Genomic DNA, 22,848 nt, shown 5'->3' on the forward strand with positions numbered 1-22,848 from the left:
ATGGTATTTGTTTAGCCCCTAACCTGCTCTGAAGAGAGATGGGCATTTTATAGGTATCCCTCCATTTTTTCTTGCATTTGAAAAAGGTTTGGGGACAGTGATGCAAAAATGGACATGTGGGCCCTCAATGACCTGACAACCCCTAAGGGAGATGAGATATGTACCCAAGGCTCAAAAAGGGTGCAAAAGGAGCTGCTGGTGGGGAGTGGGTTGGGGAGGCTGAGGCAATAAGAGAGTCCAGAGGAGGGAAAACACTGAGGGGATCAGGGAGCACGTCACGGAGGAAATGTTACCTGGAGCTTTGAGGAATGGGTAGGATTTGGAAAGCCCAAGATACAGGGAGGCAGCTTCTCCATGAGGGAAGACCCTAGAGGAAATAACTGATTCAAGGAAGAAAAGCTCAAGATGGTTGTAGGGAGTGGAAAATCATAAAGTCTAGCTGCAGCAGAGATCATTCATAATAGAGAGATGAGGTTGGGACTGGACATTGAGAGTGGTGTTTCCATTCCGCGTTTGGATTTTTGGGGGAAGATATAGGGAGCTGAAGGATCAGAGCTGGGAAGTGGCCTAATGGGAGTTGAGCCTTTGGGAAAAGGGTGGGACCAAAGGGGTGGTGCTGGGGGCAGAGAGACAGGAGGAAGCTGGTCAATAATTCAGCCCCCAGAGCACTCACGAGGCAGGGACGGGGTGGGGGTGGCACCCTGAGCATCAGTTAGATGCGGGATGAAGAGAGAAAGGAACAAAAAATGACTCTGGTGCTGTAATGGGGTGACAAGAACGATGGAGGCACTCAAGAAGTGTGAGGGATGGAAAGGGGGGAGTTTAGGGAAAGGACACATGTTTGGTTAGGATCCGCTGTGTCGAATGTGCCAAGGGATCCTACGGGAATCTGACATCCCAGTCCTCCAGGATTTTCTAAAACCACCGCCACTGCCCACTTTCTTGACTTCCCAAAGCTTCAAGTTGTTCGAGTAACAGGATATAGTTGGTGAGAAACATAGGGCTGGCTGGTTTTGACATCTTTCCCCAGCCCCTGGAAAGAGATGACACCCTTGTGCTCCCTGGAGCCCACTGAGGAGTGCCCCAAGGGAAAAGGAGGGAGGGAAGGTTCTGGAAGGGATGGAGCAATGGAGAGGAGAGGAAGGCTTCTTAAGCCAATGAGGAAGGGAAGCTGGTGAAAACTGGTGTTGGTGGCCCCACTTCCTTGCAGAATCCAAAAGGAACTGATACAAGGAGCACCCAGGAAGGGAGCCCCAGACTTCCAGGCTCATAAAGACCCCGACACCCCACGCTTGCAGCGGTGCAGGTGCAAAAGCGAGGGCACGGCACTGCTGTGATCTCCTTCAATCCACAGGGTGCGTGGCTGAGGCTAAGGTGGAAGCAGGTGGAATCCTCCTCACCCGGAAGATGGGGCACTCTTTCCCTCCAACACAAACACCACCTGCTTCCTAAGCTGTGTGCCCGTGAGGCTACATCTCCCAGAGAGAGCCTCTTTCAAAGCCGCACAAAGGATCCATGTAGACCCCCGATGGCCTTGCCCAGAGAGCAGGAGCCTTCCCCAATCCAAGGCCCCAAAAAGAAGAAAGCATGAAACCCCCTCTGGCCTGAATTCTCATGTGCCCTGCAATGCCCAAGATCGATTTTCTTGTTACTCTGGCAAGTGGTAACTTGGGGTCACATTAATTTTATTTAGAAGGGAACAGGTTTTATGAATACATTAAATATAAAATCATGTGTTATTTCTTATAACCAGAAGTGTGGAACAAAACCCGCTGCCCAATATCGAGTATGTTCAGTTGTGTGTGCCCCTCTCCCTCACTGGGGGTCTGCAGACACCACCTGGTGTCACGGTCCCTGGGGGTCCAGTCTAGAGTGGAAGGCCTCTCTCCTAGCGTTCCTCCTAAACCTGGGGTTTGCAGGGCCCTGTCCTGCTGCTGTCCCCATGTGGCGTGAAAGTGGGCTTCACAGACCTCCCCGTCAGGTGCAAAAGCCCCCTGGGTCACTGCACGCCAGGGCTGGAGGGGCGCTGCACACACACAGATGCGTCCTCCAAGATTTCATTGCTTCCTGGTTATGAAAGCAATTGTCCAAGATTTCATTGCTTCTCAGTTCCTGAAAAATCCTCCAAGATTTCCTTGCTTCCCAGTTCTTGAAGCAATCCTCCAAAATTTCCTTGCTTCCCGGTTCTTGAAGCAATCCTCCAGGCCAGCGTCGGGGTATAAAGATGTGAATGCCCCTCAGCAGACTGAGCTTGACAGAACGAGCCCGGCGCCAAGGCTGAAGGCCAGGGGCTGTGCAGTGGCCGGGAAGGAGAGATCGGGAAAGCTCTTCCAGGCATGCTTGGTAGGGTCCACCGGCCAGGATTACATGTGGCTCTGTCACTGCCCCACTCCCGGGATGGACGGACAAGCAGACAGACAGACAGACAGATGGCTCACTCCTCTGAGGTCTTTAGGCCCTTTGTTCCCTAGCTAACTTAACAAGTGGATGGGACCTGCCACAAATCAATCAAGGGGATATCCGAGGACTGTTCTTAAAAGATCAATTTTTCTAATTACATGGCTATGTAGTCCTATAGAAGGAGTTTAGAAAATGTAGAAAAGCATAAAGAAGAAAATTCAAGAGTCACTCTAAAGAAAAACACTGCAACCAGTTTGAGTGTCTGCGCATGCAAGCATCCTGCTTTATCAAATTCAGGAACAGCCCAAGGAGGATTTTCCCAGACTGGATCCTAAAAGGAAATGTTAATTGTGAAAAGTGTCTAAACTTTCAGAAAAGGATAGAGAGTAACAGAGCAAACATTCACCTGCAGAGGGGACAGCCATCTGTTCCTCAGGGGTGATGTTAATTTTGAACCCCCAAATTTTGTCCAACTTCTCCCCTGTGTAATTACTAATTTTTTTTTCTGCCTTGCAACCAATGAGCAGTCTGTGGGAAGCCTCTAAGACAATGCACATATCCTGCTTGCCATCAAAGTTTTCTCTTAGATTTAGCATCCCTGATGATTCTTGCCTGATCCAATCTTTACCTGGGAGGAAGGGGAACTCCAGGGAAAGAAACGCAGTTTGGAAGGCTTGGAGAACTCGGAGAGCCTGGCATTTTTAGGGAAGCAAAGATGCTTTAGTCTGGCTGGATTTTCCAGGTGAGAAGGGCAAGAAGAGATGGTGCAAGTAGTAAATGGTGGCCAGATGGTGAAGCGTCTTTCAAGTGATCTGTAGTTTCTACAGTTTCGTAGGTGAAGGGGGGTCGCTGAGCAGGGAGAGGTTGAGCTGAAGACGGCAGCTGTTCAGAAAATGAGCCGTGAGGTCTTGGGAACCAAGGAGGCCACGAATGGGCTATGTCCTCAGGCAGGGCCAAGCAACAGCCTTAGCCCCCTTCGAGGGCAAGTGATGTGTTAATGAGATAGACCAGTGGATGGATTGTGCAGCCAGAAGACATCCCCCTTTCAGGGAAGGCAACACTGTTGGGAGCTTGGAAGCCCTGAGAGTTATACTTTCTGTCTCATCAGCCTAGTGTTTCCATCAGGGCTCTTTTTGCATGAATAGGTAGGATGTGTTTATGGGGTGGTGCTGGTGGTGGTGGGATGGGGGGACATGCATAATTTCAGGAGGGCATAGAGCAAGAATCTAAAGCAATGGCTCCTTTCCCGAGGGGCACTGAGATGACCTGCATGTTTCCATTCCTGCCAGATCATCTGCGATTCTGGGTGCAGGAGCTGCTCTCCAGAGCCACCCCTGGCAGTAAAGGGTCAGGGCTGAGCCTTAGGAAGATGACATGAGAGAAGAACAGAAGAGCAGCTGTGGGAGAAGGTCGTGTTCAGCAGCTGCTGGCTTCATTTGGTCATCCATGAACATTTATTGAGCTCCTACTGTGTGCCAAGCAGGATTCAAGGTGGTGCACGCAGCAGTAAGTGTGTCATCCTGGAAGGAGCGGCGGGGAGGTGGGGAGTTGGTAATAACCCGTGCAGTATCAGTGGGAAATACAATCATACCTACCCACCCCGAACCCTCGCCTCAGTACACTTCTACCCACCAACTGCCCTGTCTTGATAGTATTGCCCTAAGATTTGTTGCTCAAGCACTGTGCTCCCTTTATTCACATCTCATCTGTATAAATATTTTTGACCACACATCTCACCAGGAGGTAAATGTTCTCATCCAAAAGAGGCTCAAGGCTTGGAATCTGCCTCTAAGATATTCCAAATGCTGTGATCTCAACTGGGCTTTCTGTGGATGGGGTCAAGGCCCTCTAGACACAAAGGACCCAACTTGGCAAGGAGTGAGGGTGCAGTGGGGTGGGAATGGGGGAAACTCCTCCCAAGCCCAAATCCAAAGATTTCACATCTCTGGATCATGTTTCCCAGGACTGCGGCCATTATACATTAGTTGTATCAGCTACTCCATCCACTCAAACTTTTCTTGAACCGTATTATGTTCAACACACACATTAGGTACTATGGAAAGCTCACAATTCAGAAGTAATAAATGGATGTTGAAGATGGCCAGACAGAGGGCAGGACACTGTCTCTCTAGCTCTCCCAGCCCGTGCCCACCCTGAGTCCAGCATGGTCAAGCCCACATGGCTTGCTCCAGGCTTTAGCTCATCGTGTGGCTTCAGAGCCTGAAACCCTTCAGGAGGGCATAGCTCAGAGCTGCAACTCACCACTGCTGGCGATTGCAGAAATGCACTGATGGCATGCCTTCTCCAGACCGCCAGGCATCGTCCCTGTTTGCCAGCACTGTTCTGGGGATTATAAGAACAACTCATTAGAAAGGCTGGAGGGAGGTCTTACTCAGGACCAGGTTCCCACCTTCACGCTTGTCAACTGCAGCTTGCAGGGCCCCTAACCATCACTGGTCTGCCTGTGGTGTGACCTCATCAACACTTACCACAGCTGAGAGATGCACCTTGATTTCACCTAGGAGGAAACCAAGGTTCCGAGAGGTTAAGAGGCCTGCCCGTGACTCCCAGCTGGGAAACAGAGGGCCTGGAAGCCAGGATAATGATAGCAATCACTTACTGAGTGTTTTGGTTTGCTAAAGCTGCTAGAATTCAATATACCAGAAATGGGTTGACTTTTACAATGGGGATTTATTTATTTTTATTTTTTTATTCAGTTTTATTGAGATATATTCACATACCATACAGTCATCCACAGTGTACCATCAACTGTTCACAGTACCATCATATAGTTGTGCATTCATCACCACAATCAATTTCTAGACATTTTCATTACTCCAAAAAAGATAAAAATAAGAATAAAAACAAAAGTATAAAAGAACACCCAAAAAATTCCACACACACCCCCATCCCACCATATTTTTTCATTTAATTTTTGTCCTACAATGGGGATTTATTAACTTACAATTTACAGATTTTAGGCTGTGAAAATGTCCAACTCAAGGCATCAACAGGATGATATCTGGAGTCTGAAGAGAGGCTGTGGCATCTCAGACTCCTCTGTCACATGGGAAGGCACATGGCTGGACTCTGCTGGTCCTTCTCTCCCAGGTTTCATTGCTTTCAGCTTCTGGCTTCAGTGATGGGAAGGCACATGGCTGGACTCTGCTGGTCCTTCTCTCCCGGGTTTCATTGCTTTCAGCTTCCGGCTTCAGTGATGGGAAGGCACATGGCTGGACTCTGCTGGTCCTTCTCTCCCGGGTTTCATTGCTTTCAGCCTCTGGCTTCAGTGATGGGAAGGCACATGGCTGGACTCTGCTGGTCCTTCTCTCCCGGGTTTCATTGCTTTCAGCCTCTGGCTTCAGTGATGGGAAGGCACATGGCTGGACTCTGCTGGTCCTTCTCTCCCAGGTTTCATTGCTTTCAGCTTCTGGCTTCAGTGACTTCCTCTCAGTTTTCTGTGCGTCCTTTTAGCTTCTTCAGGGCTTTTTTCTAAACTTCTCTGGGTGTTTCTCTAGTTCATCTCTTCTGACTGCTGAAGTCATCATTTCTCCTTCTAAAGCCTTCAACTGAGTGGACAAAACATCTCTCATTGCTGAAGACACTTTCCTCAGTTGATTGTAGATGTCATCAGCCATAGACGCAATCAACTCACTGATGATTTAAGTCCACAAAATGTCCTCAGAGTAACAGTTAGGCCAGTACTTGCTTGACCAGACAACTGGGCATCTTTGTCTGGCCAAGTTGACACATGAACCCAACCATCACACTGAGCAACTGCTAAGTGCCAGGCCTTGAGCTGGCCCCTTCCATACTTCCTCTTATTATATATCCCACAGTAATCCTCTCTGGGAAGAATTGTTAACCCTATTGACAGAAGGTGCCCCAAAGTCAGAGCTGGCACCTGCCAGAGCCCAAATTTGATCCTGGCATGTCGACAGAGCCTTCAGCGCACACACCCAGCTGCTCTCCATTATAGGGCCCTTTCCGAGGGTCTGGGGGAGGCAGGGTCACCATGCACTTGACCATGGCAACCAGGACCGAGACCCAAGAGCCCAGGTACCTGGTTCTGCCTCACTGAGAACTCGCTGCGGTCAGAGCAAGTTGGCTGACACTTTGGGAAATGGCTTCATTTCTTGGAAGAAATATTCATGAACTTTTAAAGACACAACAAAAATCCAACCAATTGAGTAAGAGGACTGCAAATTCTCCTGCCCGTGGAAAAGGAGGTAGCCCCCTCCTGTGTAAGGGCATTAGGTGGGGAGGGGTTCCCTCTCTCCCTTTGCCCCTGAGGCTTGGGTTTGGGGCAGCTCTGCCCCTTTTTGCTTGGCAGTGAGTTCTCCTCTGGCAGGTGCCGATCAGATGTGACCCAGGATGAACAGCCTTACTCCATCCACAGTCTCTAGGAAACTGTTCTGAAAGCCTGAGTTCCAAAGCCATAATTCCCCATACTCAGAGGTTGGCCAACAGGGGGACTGTGGCATGTCAGCAGCCCTGGGTGCAGGGCCTCCCTGGTGAAACGGGCCTTGGTGCAGGTGGAGCTGGCAGTGATGGGGGTGTATCTGCAGCACAGAGACAAAGTGGAAATGGTGACATGAGAAACAGCAAACACCCAGGGCCTGAAGCTTGGGTCACCATGATTTATCCCACTGCCAGTCAGTGGGGCTCACAGGCAGGAAGCCGGGCCCAGTGCACTGTGATTTAGGTGGAGCTTCAAGCTCCCAGGAGGTAGAATGAGATATGGGGCTCTCATCCCCCGACACTTTGCTTCTGGACTATGTCATGCTCAAAGCCTCACCTTGGTATCCAAAGGGGTTTCTTTACCGTGTGACAGAAGATGGATCAGTCCCAAACCAGTGGCGTTTCACCAGGCCCCTGCCAAGTTCTCCCACGCATTTAATTGCCCCAGTTACCCAGGAGATGGGTGTGTCCCCCTTTCACAGAAAAACCCGAGACTCAGATCAATTAATTTGCTCAAAGTCACCCAGCGAGGAGGTGACAGAACTGGGATTTGAGATGAGGCCTCTGGGACTCTGTGGGGAACTCTGCCCACAATCTCTAATCTCATCACAGAGCAAGAGTAAAGAGAAAGAAACCCTAGAAAGGAAAGGCTTCCCAAAGTAAAGTCAGGGGTTGTATAAGCCTATATTTGAGTCTTCTGATAAGTCCTGTGCATGCACAATCTCATTTAACCAGGTAAATATTATCATCCCATTTTACAGATGAGGAAATGGAGGGTCAGAAGAGCTAAGAGCTTGCCCTGGTTTCTTAAGATCTGCCAAAGCTGAGCTGCCTGCCCGCTCTAGGCCAGAACTGACTTTGATTGTTTTGACTACAGTGACAAAATAGGGCCGAAAGGGACAGAACTGAACCCAAATGGCTTCACTGTCACCTTATCCCTTATAAATGTGGTGCTAAGCAATTCCCAGATATCTCTCTTCTGTTCCAACTCCCAGTTACTCTTTTCCTGGAAGCAATTGTGGAAAATGCGGTGAGTCTGTCTCTCTGGCACATAGTAGGTCTTCAATACATGTTTGATGAATGAATGATACCGTGAATTTCTATTCAAGTGTCCCTTCACATGGCTCCATTTTTTCCACCATGTCCTTGCAAAAATTGCCATCATGGTATCCTCACCCACAGAAAATCAGGAGAACTACATCTCCAAGGAGACAGCCTTCGTCCTTGTCCCTTTACTAGGCTCTCCACCAAGAGACGTGAAATCAGAGCAGTCCTCTGGTCTAATGGGATCTGTTGGTACATGCCCGTCTATACCACAGAAAGTAGCCCCTTCCATGGACAGCCGGCTACTGTGTGAGCTACAGATTTATCATTGGGGTTTGCAGCTAACAAGGCTGATTACAACAAGGGTGCCACGAAAGGTGAGCCACTTGAAACACCGTGTGGGAAAACAACCCCCATTCCCTCAGAGACCAGGAGGACCTAGGGGCCCCACCAGGCCCCCTAACAGCCTGGAAGGATGGTGTTCTCAGGGACAAAAGAAGTGTGGCTTCTGTTTTGACATCAAGCCCATGCCCAGAGCCAGGTTCTCCATCTGAGGAAGACTCTCCTAACACGTCCATGGGCATGTCCTTGGGGTCTGTGGAAGAAAAACTGTTTGCTGTTTCCCTACAACATTCTAGAAAATACCACCAGCCCCTACACACCTCCCTGAGTCCCAGCCTCCCAGGGCTGCATTCCTGCTCTCTCTGATACTCCTGCTGGGGTTCTCAAATGTGTGAACTTCAACACTACAGACTCTAGGTATCAGAGGTGAGGTATAGAAACAACATTTCGAAGTTGATTGACCTTTCTTCTCAGGGGTTGGTGAGTACTTCAAATCTTCTGGCCACGGACTACCCATTTTCCTCAAATATCATAGAAGAGAAATAATGGAGGGAAGAGAGGAAAAGACAAACTATTTACACTCTTGTGGTAGAACTGCCACAGATTTATGAATTTCCTTTGAAACAACATTATCTTAGTTTCCCAGGCTGCTCTGACAAATGCCTTACAACAGGTTGGCTTAAATAATGGGAATTTATTGGCTCATGAGTTCAGAAGCTAGTGGTCCAAAATCGGTTCATCAGCGAGATGTGCTTTCTTCCTGAAGACAGTTGTGTTGTAGGGCTGTTTGGTGATCCTTGGGTTCCTTGGCTTTCCCATCACATGGCAACATCCTTTTCTTTCTCTTGCAGGTTCCCAATGGCTTCTGGCTTCCAGCTCCTCCCCGTGGCTATATGTATGTTTGAATTCCTTCCGCTTATAAAGGACTCCAGTAATGTGTATTAAGACCCATCTTGATTGACTTGGCCACACCTTTAAAATACCATCTTCAAAAGGTCCTATTGGCAATGGGTTCACACCCCCAGGATGTGAATGAAGATTAAGAACATGTCTAAATTGGGGTACAAAGTTCAACAACCACAAACATGTTGCATTGCTTTTCTCATACCTACAACCCAAGATATCCCAGTTTTCAAGTCTATGGTGGCAGTGTGGAAACCATCTGCGTTTGTGTCACATTATAACAACACAAACACTTCTACTTTGAGCCACTAACTGGGATAAGAGGTACACATCTCTGTTTCCTATGAACCTGGAAGAAAGGTGTCACACTGCAAAAAGTAGTATAGAGTTGCCTATCGATTTTTTAAAATTTAAATATCCCACACCGACTGACGTCTTTAGCCACTAACTGCAAATAATGGTAGAAACAACAATAAAAGATGGTGTCCTTATCGGTAATGACATCAGACCAACGAGGTGGCAGCCAACAAAGAAATCAACACAGGGTACAGGTATGAGATCCGTTTTTATAAATGAGGCAATTCTTATTCCTTCAGGCCCTTTATTTTCATAACCTGGCAGGATGGATGAGAACTAAAAAAGAGTGATGTGTTGCTAACTCTGTCACACCTGAAAGAATGTCCCCTAAGAGACAGGGAGATGGCAGGTGAGAACTGAGCCTTGGCACCCAGCCAGAAAGGGAAGAGGGAGTCCATATAGAGGCTCAAACACTAGCACTAAACTTCTTACATTGTGTTCAACCTCCCTTATAAAGAGGGAATGTTCATCAAAGTAGCCATGAGGTGTCATTTCTCACCTATCAGATTGGCAAAGATTGAAAAGTTAGGGTTAATGACTGGGGAGGGAAAAACTGTTGGGGAGAGTGTGAATGGGTGTGCCTTTTTGGAGGGCAATTTGGCACAATCTATCACAACCAGAGCAGGCAAGATAATAAGTAGAATACAATTTCTATTCATGTAAAATATGCATACATATGCACTTACCTCTATGTGCATAGAAAACGGTCATAAAATACACACTAGATGGCCATTAACAGTTGTTACCTATGGAGAGAGTGACGGAGAAATGGGGCCACAAAGGGGCTGGGATGAAGGAAAGTGCTGGCAGCAGGGGCGGGGAAGCGTTTTAGTTTTCACTTCATACCCCAATATTGTTTTATTTTCTACGAGCAGATTTTACTTTCATAATTTAAAATGTCCTAGAAGTATTATTTGAAAGGAAAAGTAGTTTAATTTTTTCCCCCAAAATTCCAGAGAGAAAAAGTAGTTTGTCAGGACTTCAAAAGACATAGGAGGAGTAAATCTACCTGAGAACAGGTATAAAAAAGGAGAGACACGATGCAAAGGGAGAAGGGAAATATTTTTCTCTTTCTGAATATTTTCTTTAAAATTACAAAAATAAATTAGATCATAGAGAAAGGAAAACCACTCCTCATTATAAAGAACATTCGGAGCCCTTAGCCCAACAAGAGTTTGTGTTTTGGAGTTTTTCTTTCAAGTATATGGATATGTATGCACACACACACAAGCATACACATGCACAAACACATTTTAATAGTTGTACTCATCCGGCACATAAAATTAACACTTCACATTTTGGCATAAGTGTTCTTTCTGTTACTATGTGGTCTTCACCACCATCATTTCAACAGCTGTAGGATATATCACACTATCTGTAACCATATCTTGTTGGAGGATATTTACTTACAATTTTCCACCATCGTGACTAATTCTGAGACATAGCTTTCCATGAAAACTAGTTTTTCTTCATACACTAGACAGTTCCCTTAGAATAAATAATTGATGTGAGATTATTGAATCAGAAAAGATGAGCAATTTTATGGCTTGTAGATAAAATCGATTTCCAAAGGGGTTTGGAATCCGTCCAATCTTACCTTTCCATTTAGGGCTACCAGCAATATATGACAGTGCCAGTTTCAATACACACTAGCCAGCATTGGGAGTTTAGAGCTATTAAAACATTTAAAATAATTTAGTAGGAAAACAGAATTTATTGCATTTTTTATGACCAATGATAGTGCACATTCTTTCTATGATTTTTTTCTGGTCACATGTCGTCCTTTGTGAATTACTTTTTATGTCATTCGGTATAGATGTATTTCAATTCAAAGCAAAAACAAGTATCTTTTCAGTGCCAAGGTTACACACACACACACACACACAAGCTGCAATTTGAGAAAATAGCAATGAATCTGACGGTTTTTTCAATATAACAGAACTCACTGCATGTATTTACAGATTCAAATATGCTCCAAAGACCTAATAACTATTTCAGTGGGAACTTGAAAACTCACCAAACTCAAGAGCACACTTCCCTACCTTTTCTCAGGGAAGCTCTTCAAAGATAGAGAGGGCTCCTCAAGTGTAGGGGACACTGAGGGAGATGATGGTGGCAGCACAAGGTGGAGTCCTTTTCTAGACTTTCTAAGTACTAAGTAAAAGACAGTAGTACACTATCTAGTGTATGAAGAAATCTAAAAAAGGAGAAATGGGGTAGATGTTTATTTCCTTTCTCTCTGGGGTGAGTAGACAGTGACTTAGTAATCAGTCACTGTGTGTGACAGTGGGGACACTGCTTCCATCTCAGACTGCTTCTGCATCAATACGAGTAGGTGTTATGGGCCGTTGCTTCCTCTCCTAGAAGTTTAGTGATAATAAAGGACACAAAGGGAATTAATCGACAATAATTGCTAAATGAACTCTTAACCCACTTTCAATTTTCAATCCAATTGTATAACTCAGCTAGGTTCCCAACTAGGGGCAAAATTGCTCCCCAGGGTACATTTGGCAATGTCTGGAGAAATTTTTGACTGTCACAACTGGGGAGGGGGTGCTGCTGGCTTTGAGTGGGCAGAGGCCAGGGTGGCTGCTAAACATCCTACAACATACAGGACAGCCCCCAACAAGGGATTTTCCAGACCCAAATGTCGATAGTACTGAAATTAAGAAACCCTGCTATATCTGCTTAACAGTCCCAGTTTTAGGGTTCAAATTTATAAAATACTCTTTATTTAAACCTCTGATTTGTGTCATAAATCAACAGTGAGCCTGTATGTGTGTGTCTGTGTAAGTTCTCACTCTTATCAACATTTATCAGAGCCCTGGGTCAGTATTCAGCATTACTTTTTTTTACCCCACAGCTCTAACCTGAAGCAAGGCACATCTTTGACTTGGTGATTGTGTTTTTAGTGATTGACTTGGTAAATTAAACAGTTTATTCTTAATTTAGATGGGAGAGGGACCCCAGCTCATTACTCGGCTTTGATTCACACTGAATGTTAAACATTAACCATCTCTCTGTATCTGCTCCTCCAAAGGTAAACGTAAACCAGTATCACTATTTCCCACAAATGTTGGGGTGCTCGGGACACCCATATTTTATTATCTGTAGCGTCTGTGTGCCCTGCGCTCTCTTTCCTTAATCCTCCATCATGATGAATTCTGCAGAGGGTAAGGAAGATTCCAGCACCTTCCTACGAATCCTTCACCTTCTAGTTCCTACAAAAGGAAAACTGGGCTTCTTTGAGCTCTGCTGCACTTCAAAAATTACCAAGTCAAAGCCAGCTGCTCAGAGATTTCTGTGACTCCCACTCGCTGCCTTGCAGTTAGCAAATCCTTCCTGGCAGCCCGGCACAACTTGCTTTCGCCCTGGAGCTCCCTGTTCCTCAGCGAGAAACCCGTTTTCCTGAGGCTCTTTGAGGACTGCGGTTTTCTTTCTCTCCATCCCGAGAAACCACCTGCTAGAACTTCTCCCACTCTAAGCGCTGCACAGACCTGTCCTGACTCACCTGTCGAGCTGATGGATGCAAGACACGCAGAGAGAGCTGTCCCGGGATGGTCTCCAGGGGCTCCCGGGGTGCGGGTCTCACCCCACTGCAGCCCCTCTCCAGCGCTTCCTTCCTGGCGTCGCTCCTGCAGCCTGGCAGCCGCGCGTGCCTCTCCCCGCGGAGGAGCGGCTGGGTCGCCCCCCAGCTCCATCCCCTTGCAGCGCTCGGCCGGCCGCGAGGGGGCAGCAGAGGGACCCCGGAGGCTTCGCGGGGCGGCGCCGCGGGACCCAGCGCTGGGGGCTGCAGGAGCGGGCAGCACCCCCCCACCACCGCTTCCTGAGGGCTTGAGGGTCCTCGTGGGATTCTTTTAAAAATTTATTTATTCACTGTCCTTCCCGACGCCAGATCTGACGCAGAACGAAGTTGCAGGGAGGCAGGATGACGCCCACAGTAATAAGCTTTCTAACAGCTGCTGCCTTAGACCTCTGGTGCCCTTGAACTTGAAAGGGTCACTTATAGGGCCTGTTGTAAGGAAGCCTCAGGGAATAGGATTCGCATCCCTTAATTATAAGACGTGCCCGAGAGGAATGTAGACCCGGCATCGTGGGATGGAGAGCATCTTGACCAAAAGGGGGAAGTGAAAGGAAATGAAATAAACTTCAGTGGCAGAGAGATTCCAAAAGGAGCCGAGAGGTCACTCTGGTGGGCACTCTTACATGCAATATAGACAACCCTTTTTAGGTTCTAATGTATTGGAACAGCTAGCAGTAAATACCTGAAACCATCAAACTGTAACCCAGTAAGCCTGACTCTTCAAGACGATTGTATAGCAATGTAGCTTACAAGGGGTGACTGTGCGATTGTGAAAACCTTGTGGATCACACTCCCTTTATCCAGTGTATGGATGGATGAGTAGAAAAATGGGGGAAAAAAAAAAAGAAAAAGAAAAGCTACCCAGCGTTCTTTTTCACTTTAATTTTTATTCTTATTATTTTTGTGTATGTGGTAGTGAAAATGTTCAAAAATTAATTTTGGTGATGCATGCACAACTATTTAATCGTATTGTGAACAACTGCATGTACACTTTGTATGACTGCTTGGTATGTGAATATATCTCAATAAAATTGAATTTAAAAAAAATAAAAAAACGCTCCCAAGGTTCTTTATGTAGGAATGTAGATTCCTGCCTCACTTCCCAAAGAGTCTGGGCTGGGGCCCAGGAATGTGGATTTCAGCAAGCTTCCCTGGTGTTCTGTGGACCAGTGAAGAGCCATAGGACATTAAAGGCCCCATCAACCCTAAAATTAAAGAAAAAAAAAATTATAGGAAAAGGCCCGCCAACAGGGCTGGAGCTGGAATGAGACAAGAGAGGTGCCTATTGCGGGAAATTTAAAGAGGAGCTCCTTTATAAAAATAGAGACGTACTTCATATACCATACAGTTTACCCTTTTAAAGTAATGGCTTTTAGTATAATTTTAGTATATATTTAGTGTAGCCACTATATATATATTTAGTATATTCTGCACGTTTGGTGTACTCACCATATTCAATATATTCACCATCATCACTATCTAATTCTGGAACATTTTCAGCACCCCAAAGAGAAACCTCGCGCCCACCTTCCAGGCCCGTGGAGGCCTTTGTCCATCGTTGTGGGAGGAGGTGGCGGCATCTCGTCCACTTGGGACGGGGCGGTCACCCCAGGTCCGGGATCTGCAGGGCTCCGTGGCCCGAGCAGAAGGGAGGACGGAGCGCGAGTCCCCGCGCCCCTGCTCCTGGGCCCCGAGTCCCCTGAGGGCCCCCAGCCCACCCGCGGGCCCGGGGCCGAAGGGGCGGAGGGCGCGGAGGGTCCGGGCATCACAGGCCGCGCTCCGCTTTCCGCCGCGCGCGCTGCCGCCTCTCCCTAGGGATCTTAACTGGCAGGTCTTGATGATTGATCACAAGTCTGGTAATTACCGGGAGAGGAAGGAGTCAAGGACGAGCTCCAGGTTTCTGGTTCGTGTGCCTGGAAAGCGCAGCCACCATCTCTTCCCCGTCGTGCGCACACAGCTATCCGCCCTTCTCCCGTCTCTCTACTCCCGAGTCAAAGGGGCAAGCCCAGAAAATCTCCCGAACAGCCTCATGTTGTTCCATAGTTTGGTGCTTGGCGAGTCCCTGCTAAGTGAGACCAGGCCCAGGCAGTTTCTGCCAGAAAGCACAAAATGGAAATCAGTGCCCTTACCACCTGCTCACCGCCCCTGTCTGGCTGCCCTGAGATCTGGGCGGCTCTAACCACTTTCCCACGTCCAGCTCTTTTTCTCATCCCTTGAACCACCTTTGTGGTTACTGGAACTTTTGTGGATAATTCTGATATCTGGTAGCTTAGATTATATGGCATCATTTGGAGATCTCTTTCTTTATTCTTTCTTTCTCCTCTATCTCTATCTCTCTCTCTCCTTCCTTCCTTTCTTTCTTCCTAACTTTTATTTTACAATGCCTTTACTGAAAAGTACGTAAAACATACATGACAACTTAAGACATTTTTATAATGAACACACATACAGCCACCATCCAAGTAAAGAAATGGAATAACGCAAGCCCCTCCCAAACCCATCTCATGTACCCACCTAATCACAAACCTTACAAACCCCCTCCTGTCTCCTCACATACAAGTAACCACTTATGGGACTCACTTTCTTGCTTTTCTTTTCTGTGTTATCACTTGAGTATATTTCCTTAAGCAATTTTAGTTTTGCATACTTTGGAACTTTGTTCTTTGAATCTTGTTTCTTTTTTTTCAGCACTGTGTTTATAATGTTCACCATGTTGTATGCAGCTATGCTAGTCATTATATGAATATACTGTCATTTAAAAATTTCAGTCTACTGTGATGGTCATTGGACTGTTTCCAACTTTGAGCTCTTATGAACAGAGCTGTTTGCACATTTTTGTGTATGTATCCTGGTCACAATTCATAAGTTTCCTCAGGGTATTTAACCTGGGAAAGGAGCTGCTAGTCATGAGTTGCCTTCACTATTCTAGATATTGTGTGAAAGTTCCTCTCGTTGCACATCCTCTGTTGTCTCTCATCCTGTTTGTTTTAAATCTCTGTTCCTAAATAGACTCTCCTACTCATACGAAATCCCCTGGGGTCATGGGTTTCACCCTTTGTTTCCCAGGTGACTAGTAACAGAGGACATTCACTTGTGCAACTCCCAGCTATGAGCACAACGTAAGAAGGTTGTGAGCAATTCTCAAGCAAGAATGCCAAAACCTTAAATTAGTTCTCACTGATTTAAAATAAATTATCCTTGGGCTGTGGTGGTACTTTATTATCCACAGGGCTTTTTCTGTCTCCCACAGGGCCTTGACCTCCAGGAGAAGGTTCTGGTCTCTTGCCCATAGGGCATTTTCCTCTTTCCAGAAAGCCCCATCTTCCTTCAAGAAGGTGTGGTATTTTCTCCAAAATGCTTTCTCTTCTTCCCAGAAAGATTTTTCCATTTCCCAGAAAGCTTTTTCCTGTTTCCAGGTTTCCTCTTCTTCCCAGCAAGGTCTCTCCTCTTTTGAAAAGCCCAAGATCTTGCCTCGGAAAGCCCACTTCTCTTCCATGAAATCTTCTCTTTTCTCATGGAAAATTTTCGTCTCATCCTGAAAGGCCTTTTCTTCCTGCAACCTGTGGATGACTTTATTTTTGTTAATCATGGGAGAGGAAACTACCAGTGACCAGAGACAAGCAAGCCCCATCCATTTGCCCTTCTTCAAGAGAAACATCTTCAGCCAGAATGGTGGGGTGGCCATGATGGAGGATGGAGCTGCTGGCCAAGTCCAGGTATGCTGGAAAAACCCTGCGGGGACACCAGAGAGAACATTCCCAGAAGTACCACATGACAGGAGGACAAGCCCTTGGGTCCGTACCATTTGGTCTGTGAAAATTTCATCACTGCTCTCTTTTGCCCTCTTGGTGGTGTTTGTGAGGGACAGGCTTTGGTAGAGGAGCATGCTGGGGAGTCTTGGTTTTGGGCTGGAGAGGTGATTAATTCACTCAAGCTCGAGGCTGCTAACAACATAGGACCTCAGCCTCAGGACGGTCAGTGTTCTCAGCTGGGGTATCGGAACACATGAGGATGACATGATCACTTAAAAGGTATGCCACAAAATGTTTTGTTTTGTTTTGATAGAGGAAAGAGCCCTCCTTCAGGTGGAGAAGGCCTTGTGGAAGGATAAGAAGTCCCTCTGAGAAGAAGAGAATGCCCTTTCGGAGGAAGGTGATGCTTTCTCTGTAAAAGGTGGTGGCCATATTGCTGAGGAGCTGATACTCGAAGACGGGTCCCACAGCATCAGTGAAGGGCTCCAGTCACCAGCCTTCTCCCGAGGCAGGGCATGACACCGAAGAATAAGGGCCATAGGGTCCGGACTCTGCTGGATTGGGATTCAAGTCCAGGGGGACCCCATCCCATGTGCTGGAGAAAAGATGTTCTTATTTTTCTCATTGCTTGGAAGGATCTAATGAAATCCTGAGCAGAGGTTATAATATTTCCAGGGTGATTTTCCAGGGTCATGTTCCCATATTCCAAGCTATACTGCTGTCCATAGAACATGGTCGTGGGCAGTTCACAATGAGCCTGCGTGTGTGGGTGTTTGGGATTAGAGACACTATTGCTGCCTTTCAAAGAGTCAGAATGGGGAAAAGAGGCTCAGGCAATGCCAGCTAGACACCCCCAGGGAAGAGAGGGGCTGGGACATCTCTCAGACTCTGTCATGCTTTGGGGTGTTCACTTTCCCTCTACTCCGGAAAGTCTTGGAAGCCTGGAGTGGGCTGACACCTTTCCAAAAAAGACGGCAGAGTGTTAGCAATCCCTTTATGCCCCTTGCTCACCATTCTGAACACACAGGCAGAATCCTTTTAGATCTGGATTTCCACTAAACTTCTCAACCACCCGTTTTCTCTGTCTGCAAGAGAAAGGGGCCTTGGTAGTAGGCTGACGTTCCCTAAAGATGGAGTCTGAGTGGACTATGTAGGACAATCTGGGAGGGGTAAGACAGTCTTCCTTGCCCCCATAGATTCCACTCACTCAGGTCTCACCATACCTGGGTTTCTTCATTTACAAATCTCTTCCTTTGGGTTTCCTTCTTTCCATTCACTCTAAAATTAAAATGGCCCAGGGAGATAATACAGTCAATGAATTTACGCTCATGGGGAAGGAACTTATGTGCCCAACTTTTCTTCTGGGGGTGCGGAGATTACATGGTCTCTGTGAGGATTGGCATGGAAACAACCAGAAGGGGGTGGGGCAGTGGGAAAAGTCAAGGCAAACATCTGCCTGGTCCTATTGTTCTCAACGCATCAATGTATCTAGCCTTTGTGGGTCCCCTGTTATTGGCAAGCACTTTCACATTCGCCAATCCTTCTAACCGTAATCAACTCTGGTGGGCACACATGGAAGATAGAAAACCCCATTCTACAGAAGAGAAAGGAGAGACCCAGAGAAGCAAAGTGATTGCATATGGCCAGGCATGTAGAAAACAGAAGGCCCACGACCTGGATCCAGATCTGTAGCCTTTTGGTCCAATTCTTTCTCTAACACAGCCCTGGTTCATGCAATGTGCCTTTAGAGCAGTTCAGCTAATAGTGGCACCAGAGCAGGAAGAGCCTTAAAGTAGTTTGGGATTTTGCTGTGGTTTGGGGTGGTGGTGGAGAGATGGGGAGAGGAGAGGACAGAGGACTTGACAAATTCCCTTGGTGTTCTGAGCGAACCTTCCGAGGACCAGGAGAGTGGGCCAACTCCTAGGAGCATCCGGGTTTCCATGTCTCCGGATCACTCTGGGAAAATTTGGGTTTCCTGCAAGGCTCCTAGGAAACACCAGGCAGATCCTGGAAGCTAGGGCAATGGCTTCCTCCTTTGCCAAACACCCATCCTTGCACCCTCAGGTCTGCCCTGAGATGGTTCCTCTGAGATTCCATCCTTCATCCAGCAGTCTGCAAACTTTCAATGTCCCAGGAACTGTTCTCTTAAGGGATGGGTCTAGATGGGGAGCTGGACAGGTAAACAGTCCAGATCATTGCAAGGCAATGAGAGCTATGAGAAAATTTGTGGAGTGCTCCTTTGGTATCTCTGGGAGGGTAGGCGGATGGGATCCAGGAAGGTTTTCTAGAGGAGGTGATGGCTGGGCAAAGCCTAATGGTCTAATAGGAATTTGAATGCAATAAGGAGTGCATTTCATGCAGAAACCAAGGCATGTGAAAGAGTACAGCCATTTGAGCAAACATGGGGCAAATGCAGAACAATGAATTGGACAAGAAGGCAGGTAACTGATGATGTAGGCTTTGTGGGTGGTAGGGAGCTGCTGAAGGATTCTAAGGAAGGAATGACACATTTAGATTTAATTTTAGAAAAAAAAACATTCTGGCTACTCAGATTGTGGTCTGTAGACCAGCAGCATCGGCCTCGCCTGGGTACTTGTTGGAAATGCAGAATCTCAGGCTCTGCCTTGACTTATTGAAGTCACACTCGGTATTTTGTCATAGTCCCTGGGTGGGAGATTTGTATGGACTTTAAAGCTGGAGCTGCACTTCTGTAGAGGAGTGAGTGAAAGAGGCTGGAATGGATAAATGATGCGGTCCCTCAGCAGATAGTGGCCACAATCCTGGTAAGAGGCCACAGTGCCCTGCTCTAGACAGTGGTGAGTGGGTGGAGAGCGACGGGGAGGCTGAGCAGATTCCACTGGCTTGGGGGTGGGTTGGAACTGGGCAATGAGGGAGAAACAGGTGTCAAGGACGATTGTTTAGATTCCTGATGGGGACAGTGAGGGGAGGACTGTGCATGTCTACCCAAACTGTAGACTCCATATTTTACACCCTCTAAGTGTCCTCCTTAAAGCTCATCTCTTTCTTCACTTGGGGTAAGAGATGCACCCACCCACCCCCATCTTTTTTTCTGGTGAGGGGATTCACAACATAGGCTGTTCACAAAGAAATCTTTCCAAATTTTCCAGAAGCTTCCTACACTTGACCCTCGAGAACCTTCAATGTGGGTGAGGGTTTAAGAGTTACATAAACAATTTTGGGGAACATCCTTGGTAAATTCTGCATATGGTTTAGCACCTCTTCTGAATTTGGTATCTACTGTCTCCTGGTGCTTCAGCCCAAATTTCCATTTAATATTCTGTTACATCTCTATAAAACCCGGTTAATTACTTAAGCTTTGGTACTCCCTTTGTGGACTGGTTATGGTGTCGATAATTTCAGGCTCCACTGAAAGTATCTTTCTGGGCAATGTTTCTAGGACAGTTCTCCCCAGTAGAGTATTTTCTAAGCATTGAAGGGCAATTAGTATTCATGGTGCCACTAAATTCCTATCATGCTGCCCAATCCTTGTGATAATAAAAAATTACCCCACCCATTTCCAAACCTCCAAAGGGGGACAGTTCTGCTCTATTTGAGAACCAATTACCTTTCAACTAGGACAGCACTAGATAAGAAGTTGTGAGTTGTAGTTAATCAATGTGAATTGCCTCTTTACATAGGAGTGCACCCTATCCTTCCTGGAAGAAATCAGCAGGGAGATTCAGTGAAGGAGTGTGGTTCACTCAGTGTAAGGAAAGCACTCAACCTATTACTGTTGGGTCAATAGCATGGCTTTTACGGGTTCAATTACTTTCCCTTACCTGGTGCCATTTATGACTGAGACTGACAATACTACTGTGGTGAGATAGCATTTTGAAATATATAATCTTTTCTACTTTCTTGTATATTTAGGCAGAGCCATCCATTTCCCTAAGAAGGATTAAAAATGCATACGGAAAGAGAGGCTATCTTCAGTTTTTAGCTTTCAAAAATGGTTCTTGACATGGAGAGAGGGAAGTACCTATTTACTGTTGATGAGGAGGCAGGATGGTGTAGCCTTTCTGGAGGTCACTGTGGTGGCTCCACACAAAGCTGAGTATGTGGGGCCAAGGGGTCCTGAGACCTCATTGTGGGGTGTGTATTTGGAGGACCCAGGAGTGGAGACATGGGTGGACATTTGCACACTGGTGCTCGTGGAGGCAATGTTCATGATTTGCAATGGGTGGAGGTGGCTAAGGGTACACTGACTGAGGAACAGAATGGTGAACGGTGGTGTATGCATACAGTGGAATATTGAGCAACTACGAGAAGGAGGGAAGCTGTGAGACACGCAATGAGGTGAATGGATCCTGTAGACAGCATTCTGAGTGAAGTAAGCCAGAAACCAAGGCAAACAGTATCAAGCCTCACCAATATGGACTAACTATAATGTGTAAACTCAGAATTGAATCTTAGAGCACAGCCTAAGAGGGAAATGATTATTGTAATGGTCCCTAGATTGTAAGCTCTTACAGCAGTCAAATCTATTCCTGAATTGTAATGGCTATCTCCAAACTCTGAGATGTTGATTCCTTAACGTATAACCTGATTGGTCTCTAGAACATTGGGTATCTGTGTGACACTTGAAACTCAGTGCTAGAGCTCGGCAGATATGAATATCAGTATTTATGCATACAGCAACTGTTAAAAAAAAAAAAAAGCTGAAACAGAGCCCAGACCTCAGTTAGAGATATGAATAAAGCAGATCTGGTTAAGACTAGAGCAAATCAGGCCAAAGGGTAAAGGTTGAAACTGACTGTTCAAACTTCAACAACTATGTGAGACCAAGGGAAGAGATGTTTATTTGGTGTAGGATCTATATTTTCTAAACAATATAACTTCTACAGTCAGTTTGTTCAAATACTACAATTACATGGAACTTTGAATAGGAAATGAGCTATGGTAGGTCTGTATAGATTAGAATGAAATAGCAACACATCCTAACGTAATTCGGGTGGAGAATAAAAATATATATTCTGGGCTCCCCTGAGGAGCTGGGGGAGGATGCAGAGGTGTTTGACTTCCTCACCTGGATTGTTGCTGATTTTCTCACAAACATTGGGGGTGCTCGGCTTGATGTGCTGAGCCCTCTGTCTTGGGGCTTACCCCTCAGAAGCTTGTTGCTGCAAGGAAAAGCTAAACCTGCTTATAATTGTGCCTAAGAGTTTCCCCAAGTGCCTTTTTTGTTGCTCAGATGTGGCCCTCTCTCTCTAACTATGCCACCTTGGCAGGTGATCTCACTGCCCACCCCTTACGTGGGACCTGACTCCCAGGGGTGTAAATCTCCCTGGCAACACAGGATTTGACTCCCGGGGATGAATCTGGACCCAGCATCATGGAATTGAGAACATCTTCGTGACCAAAAGGAGGATGTGAAATGAAACAAAATAAAGCTTCAGTGGCTGAGAGATTTCAAATGGAGTCGAGAGATCACTCTGGTGGACATTCTTATACACTATATAGATAACTCTTTTTAGGTTTTAATATATTGGAATAGCTAGAAGTAAATACCTGAAACTACCAAACTCCAACTCAGTAAGTAGCCTTGACTCTTGAAGATAATTGTGTAACAATGTAGCTTACAATGGGTGACAGTGTGATTGTGAAAACCCTGTGGCTGGCACTCCCTTTATCCAGTGTATGGATGGATGAGTAGAATAATGGGGACAAAACCTAAATGAAAAATAGGATGGGATGGGGGAGGGGATACTTTTTTTTAATTTTTATTTTTTGTTCTGATTCTGATTCTTTCTGGTGTAAGGAAAATGTTCAAAAATAGATTGGGGTGATGAATGCACAACTATATGATAGTACTGTGAACAGTTGATTGTACACCATGGATGATTATATGCTATGTGAATATTTCTCAATAAAACTGAATTTAAAAAAAAATGGTTCTTGAAGTCCATATTAGAGGCTTTATAGGAGGATAAAAAGAAAAAGACAATAATTTTCAAATCAAAAGGCAAAGCCCTGAAGAGGCAGGGC

The 22,848-nt window shown here is 46.3% G+C and overlaps 2 protein-coding genes across 2 annotated transcripts in view; both read right to left on the reverse strand.

The window, feature by feature from the left end:
- The window catches only part of TMEM272 (transmembrane protein 272), a 40,069-nt gene extending 25,213 nt beyond the window's left edge, over positions 1–14,856 (reverse strand). Inside the window, exons 1-2 of the mRNA XM_037799940.1 lie at positions 14,618–14,856; positions 13,019–13,290 (exon numbers count right to left, since the gene is read on the reverse strand). Of these exons, the coding sequence (XP_037655868.1) occupies positions 13,019–13,290; positions 14,618–14,856 (511 nt within the window). The remainder of the gene's footprint in view (positions 1–13,018; positions 13,291–14,617) is intronic.
- On the reverse strand, positions 14,856–16,775 carry CCDC70 (coiled-coil domain containing 70). Its single transcript, XM_037799941.1, has 2 exons — positions 16,306–16,775; positions 14,856–14,943 (listed from the first exon to the last, which is right to left on the reverse strand). Exons 1-2 carry the CDS (start codon positions 16,773–16,775, stop codon positions 14,856–14,858), a joined length of 558 nt encoding a protein of 185 aa, XP_037655869.1.
- Positions 16,776–22,848: the final 6,073 nt, after the last annotated feature.

Source organism: Choloepus didactylus, chromosome 12, assembly GCF_015220235.1.
Source record: "Choloepus didactylus isolate mChoDid1 chromosome 12, mChoDid1.pri, whole genome shotgun sequence".
NCBI classification, from domain to species: Eukaryota; Metazoa; Chordata; class Mammalia; order Pilosa; family Megalonychidae; genus Choloepus; species Choloepus didactylus.